General features: G+C 29.9%; 1 protein-coding gene across 1 annotated transcript; it reads right to left on the bottom strand.

The window, feature by feature from the left end:
• Positions 1-1442: 1442 nt before the first annotated feature.
• Positions 1443-3336, bottom strand: LOC133031707 (probable CCR4-associated factor 1 homolog 6). Its single transcript, XM_061105265.1, has 2 exons — positions 2942-3336; positions 1443-2794 (listed from the first exon to the last, which is right to left on the bottom strand). Exon 2 carries the CDS (start codon positions 2502-2504, stop codon positions 1680-1682), a length of 825 nt encoding a protein of 274 aa, XP_060961248.1. The 5' UTR covers positions 2505-2794; positions 2942-3336; the 3' UTR covers positions 1443-1679.
• Between the last annotated feature and the right edge of the window lie 2664 nt (positions 3337-6000).

Here is a 6000-nt window from a genome sequence, read left to right as displayed (position 1 = left end):
AAGTATTTTTTTTTTTTTGAAAGCAATAGAAAGTATTTTCACTGTCACAAAAATAACTTAAATATTTAAGTAGTTGAACAATCATAATAATTTAACTAATTTCGTTCTGAATATATGATGAAAATTTATATACAACTTCAATGTAAAGTGCCAATCTTTCCATTTTTTGTATTGTATTGGAATATTATTATGAATTTCATGTTAGTACAATATTTGTATTATTTAATGACCTACTTTTACAATTATTTTATTTTTTATACTTTAGTGATTTCTTTTTTTTTTTTTCAAATAAAAAAATTAGTGTTATTTGAAAGTCTACATTTTATCTTTATAATTTAGAGTCAATAAATATATATAGTTGGTAGTTGGTACCCTGTTTTATCGAAATATTAATTTGGTATTTTATATTTTAATATTAGTCATTTCATAAATGTAATTTTAAATTATATATACATATTTGATACCTTGATACCCAAATTTAGATAACATATCAAATTTCATTAAAGATTTTCTGTCCAAAAGGTACGACTCTACAAGTGTCATAATTTGTAGTAGAAGAAACTTATTTGTCTTTATTAAAATATATAATTCTCATAGTTTTGAAGAAAATCCTGGATGAACTTATGTTTGTGTTTTGATGTATTCATACTACAAATAGGTTTGTCATAAATAATATTCTCTAATGGTAAAATATGTACAACAAAAACAAATGGCTAATAAAAACATTATCTGATTCTACTTTATACATATTGCTACAGTATCTTTGATACATTTATAAATGACTATTAATTCCTATTTTTTTTTTTTTTAAATTAAGATCTTGTCACTCATCTGTTATTATCTTATTTAGAGAAATTTATTATACAAAAGAACAAAAGGGAGCAGCTTGGCTTGGGTTTCTACTTTCTTTATTGAAATTTTAGCTCAAGAAGCAATTCTTTCTTCACATAAATGAGTACCTCTACTTCATGGCTAGTAGCTTAGTACTAAACAAAAAAAAGGTTTATGTTAATGAGTGTAAACTCAGTAAACTAAAAATATGTATTAGAGAGCTGAATTAAATAATATGGCAATATATTATTATAGTACATACATCAACAAGTTCAGATGTAATATTCAATGTGTGTGGTGTGTGGTCAGGTCAGTACTGAGTACAGACAAGTTTTTACAGATCTCTGCAAGTTATAATATTACTCATCTATCCTGGATCCAAAAAGATTGATCAAAGATTCAAAGTACTAAGCTTTAATTACTTCAACAAGCTTTAGAATATAATTTACGTGTATGTTGGTACAAAGAGACACAAGCTTAGCTCATAGAGCAAAATGGGTTATTCAGAAATCACAAACAAGCATATCTTTCACTGTAATTAGAGTATAGAAAGAAGAAAAGAAAATACTTGCACGGATAATATTTTCTGTATTAGGGTCAGAGTCAGTAACAGGAAACTCAATTAAACTTTTTCTTTTATTGAAACACTAATATAGATGTACAAAAACTCAAAGCTACAAGAACCAGTTAAGGTTTCAGTTACAAACGAGGAAAGAAGAAATGTTAAGAACTAACACAAGGGTTTGTTTTACCAAAGTGTACAAAGAAGAAGACTGAATCTCTCACACTCAGAATAGTCTACAAATATTCATATCAATCTTTTAGCCATAAGATTTTTGTATTATCTTTCAATTAGTACTCTGTCCATTCTCAACACCAAGACCATATAGCACACCTGCATATTTCTCAGTGGAGCCACTGAAAAATGTTTCCCTCAATTTCCTGAATGTGCAAGCTGTGAGCAAACTATCAGAACCGGCTTGATGGCACACACCAACTCTTTCCACATCCAACAACTCAGCAAGCTTATTCAACCCACCATGGAGGCTGTTGCAAAACTTCATCAAATGCTTGATGTCATACACCATTGGGAAGTAGATATTGATCAAATCAAAGAAATCTGCTTGTGAATCGGGTAAACTTCTACAGGTCAATAGCTTGAGCAAGTACCCAAAATCGTACCCGCTGTGAAATGTCACCCAATTAACACCATCGTTTAACACAATCCCAGATGACATCAAAAGCTCACCAAAGCGATTCACATCAATACCCTTCTCGTTGTTCTTCTTGAAATCAATCCCACACTGACGCAACAACTCAATCGAATCACTAGCAAAGACATCTTCGCTTATGTTGAACTCACGAAAATTGAATTGCCAAATGCAAAACTTATCAGTTCCGCAAGTTGGAAGGTTCCCATCCTCGTCAGAGAATGTGAGACCCAATTGAATCAATTTCAACATATCAACATTGTCTTTCAGAGTCTGGTAATTATAGTCATTAATGTTCTTGAAATTTCCCACAGGGCGAAGTACAACACCGGGAAACTCAGTATCCATAGCAATATAATTGAACCGATCAACAATATCACGAATTAATGCAAACTCTTCGTCAAGATTATCATTCCATACTTCTCTGATGTGAATAGAATCACCTTTCGATAGAATCGACATTTCCAATCAAATCAATTTTAAGCAAGAAAACGATCAGCACTCCCAAACCCAAGATCTGAAAACAGAAACCCTAAGCGCCCAGAATCTCAACCAAAGAAAAGAACGAAACACCAAAAAAAAAAAAGAAAACGACACCGCCTCTCTCCCAAGATCTATTACAGAGCTCAAACGAACAACAAAAAATACAGATACGTAAAGAAAAAACAGTCAACAAGAACTTCACAACCTGAACTGTATACTCGCAGATTAACTCGAAACAAAAGTCTTTGTCGAGCTAGATTCCACTAGATCTGAAACAAAATCAACGAAACGAATCATTAGGCAGACACGACTAAGAATAATAGACTACTGAGTTCGTAGTCGGAACACTAGAAAGACCAAAGTGATTATAATATCAAGACAGAAAGAAAGAAAGAAAGAAAGTAAAGCGATTCGACCTTAGATTCGTGAAATTGGGACCGGAGACGAATAGATCTAGAGTGTGGAATCGAGATTCTGGCTTCGCCGATTACAGAATCATAGGTCAACGAACCAGAAATATAGCGAGAGAGAGAGAGAGAGAGAGAGAGAGAGGGAGAGAAATAGGGAAAGGAAATATACGCCTTTTTAGTAGGGTGGCCTTATTTGAGAAGACAAGACAGAGACGATAATATGAGTAAAGTGATGTCTGCCGACGTTAGTCCAAAAACGTCGCCGTTTTACTCGATCAGTACAAAACGACGCCGTACCTTTCCTGCTTCGTTCGCCTTCTGAAAATCATGTAGACATATATATATACGAAAAAGAATAATATAAAATTATTTAGCATGACATGCTGGTCTTTTCAAGCCTCAAGTTTGAAAAAGAATATATTTATACAATGTGTGGTGTTTAAATAAATAAATGTCCTTCCAATTTTGAAATGTACTAAACATTTAAATTATGCTTCTTAAATTTTAAAGATCGTTAAAAATATTTATTGGATTATTAAATTTAAAGAGTTTTGTTAAGAAATAGATAAAAGTTAAGAGAATATAATTTGACACATGTAATAGTTTGAGGTATATGATTTGGTAGATATTAAAATCAGAACATGATTTAGTACATTGACAATTACCAAATTAGTAAAATTGAATGAAATTAGACAACAGTCCTTAAATCCAACAATCTCAATAGTTTAAGAAAAAATTTTAACGCCTAAAAAATTCAAGGAGTATGATTCGATATATATAAAAATTTATAAGGCGAAAATCATAATTAGCCTAAATAAATATTTAGGATACACTGTTTAAAAGACTGTTTCGGTATATTTTTATTGTGAATTTGTTCTTCAATTTAACTTTTTAGAACTATATGTATATTTTAAAAAAAATTTAAATTGTTTATATTGCTAAAAATAAATTCAAACAATTAATTAGTAGGCTTAGAGTAATTTGTATCATAAATACTTAAGTTTAATTCCCAGTTGCCAATAAATACCTAAGTTTAATTTTTAGCGGTAATAATACCTAAGTTATATTTTTGGAACTCTGTAGGTACCTTACCTAATCGTTAAATATTATATCATTATCCACGTGTTATTTTCTTATTGGTATATATAAATTAATTTTTTTAAAAAAATAAAAATTTAATGACTTGGACCAATCAAGAATTGTCACGTGATAATTTATTTAACAATTAACAGTTAAGTACCTACAAAAGTTTTAAAATTATAACTTAGGTATTATTACCGCTAAAAATTAAACTTAAGTATTTATTTGCAATTGAGAATTAAGCTTAAGTATTTATGCCATAAATTACTCCAACGCTTATAAAAAGAACAATCACATCCACACCAAATAAAAGATTGTACCATAGAATTAGCCATATTGGAGTGAGAAGGTACACAAGTATTTTATTATTATGTAATATGATATGATGAAGCATGTTTGGTGAGATGAGAAACAGTGTATTTTAAGAGCCTGTTTTGATGGACCACCTTTTAAGTCTAACTCAAAATTCACCTTATTAGTCTTTTGTTGAACCAACAATCTTTACTTATTATTATTATTCTAATAATAAAGATGGACAGCGAAAGCACTTAATTAAAAAAAATATAATTCCAATAATTAGTAAGTACATTAATATTAATATACTTAATAAAACTAATATATTAATTAAGCTAGGAAGGAATGAAAAAAGGAGAAAGTGTATGAGTTATTACCCAACGCTCCTCAATTATTTGTAAATTGTAATATCAGTACTCTACGTTAGAGATGGAAATTGGTCGGTTAATGTACGGGGAATGCAATCCCCATCCCCATCCCCGCTACCTATTTATACCCCCATCCCCGCCCCATCCCCGTCTAATAACCAACGGATTCAGGGTAGGGGAATACCCATCGGTTATGGGGAACCCATCGGGTATCCATTAAAGTAAAATGAAAAAACAAATTAATTTAAAATAATTGAAAAATAAATTAAACCAATATTCTCACAAATATTTATTATGCATTCATAATTCATAGAAGATAAAAGATAAACCTACTTAAAAAAAGCATAACTTAATAGAAAATAAAAACTAAATATGTCTCAAAGTTAAAAAAAAAAACAAAGAAAATTATATATATCTATATCGGGGTCGGATATGGTACGGATAGTATTATCCCCGCCCCCGCCCCATCCCCGCTTCGGGTATTGAAATTGTCCCCCACCACCGCCCCATTAACCACCAAGATGGGGAATCCCCACCCCATTAGGGGCGGGTCCCCGCGGTTATCCATCCCCGCGGTATAAATTTCCATCTCTACTCTACGTCACTCAGTTTGGTTAATTTATGCTATATTTTATTCAACTTAATGTAAAAATTAAATTACAAAAATATAAGTGCAACCCATTTAATTAAAAAAAATTAATTTATAATCCACGCAATGAAATTGCTCAATTTAGTTGAGTTAACCTATCCAAATCGATAACTAATTTTTTTTTTACATCTAATTATTATATTTTAGGTAATTATGATAATAAAACAAATAAATATAAATTGAATTCAAAGTTAAAATTAACTACTATAAAAAAAGTAATTGAATTTTATATTTTTTATATATATATATATATGTAAATTATATAATATGTAAATATATATATATAAAATCTTCTTAATCGAGTGGAGTTGGGCGAGTTAGTTCGAGTTGATTGGATAAGTTGATATTATTTTTAACTTGTCCAATATAAAAATTGGATGGATTATATTTTTGTCTAGTTATTCGGTTTGCATTATTTATCGAATTATCTCAATTTGAGTGAATTATTCAGTTTGAACGATTTACAAAATTTGATGTACACAACCCTATTGTCCTTAGTACTACTATGTTAAATTCAAAAAAGAAATAATAATACATGAATTTTAATTAAATATCTATCAATACTATATGATGACACGTATTGATTTTGTTATGGTCCATATTGTTTATTACAAAGTAGATATTCAATATACAAGTGTATGTCTTTATCTATAAATTACAACCAAACAAAGTAG

Source organism: Cannabis sativa, chromosome X (genome assembly GCF_029168945.1).
Source record: "Cannabis sativa cultivar Pink pepper isolate KNU-18-1 chromosome X, ASM2916894v1, whole genome shotgun sequence".
Lineage (NCBI taxonomy): Eukaryota > Viridiplantae > Streptophyta > Magnoliopsida > Rosales > Cannabaceae > Cannabis > Cannabis sativa.
This window is presented reverse-complemented; position numbering and strand designations above follow the sequence as displayed.

What these genes read in the sequence shown, in the direction of transcription:
- LOC133031707 (XM_061105265.1), bottom strand. Translation starts at nt 2,504, where the DNA reads ATGTCGATTCTATCGAAAGGTGATTCTATTCACATCAGAGAAGTATGG.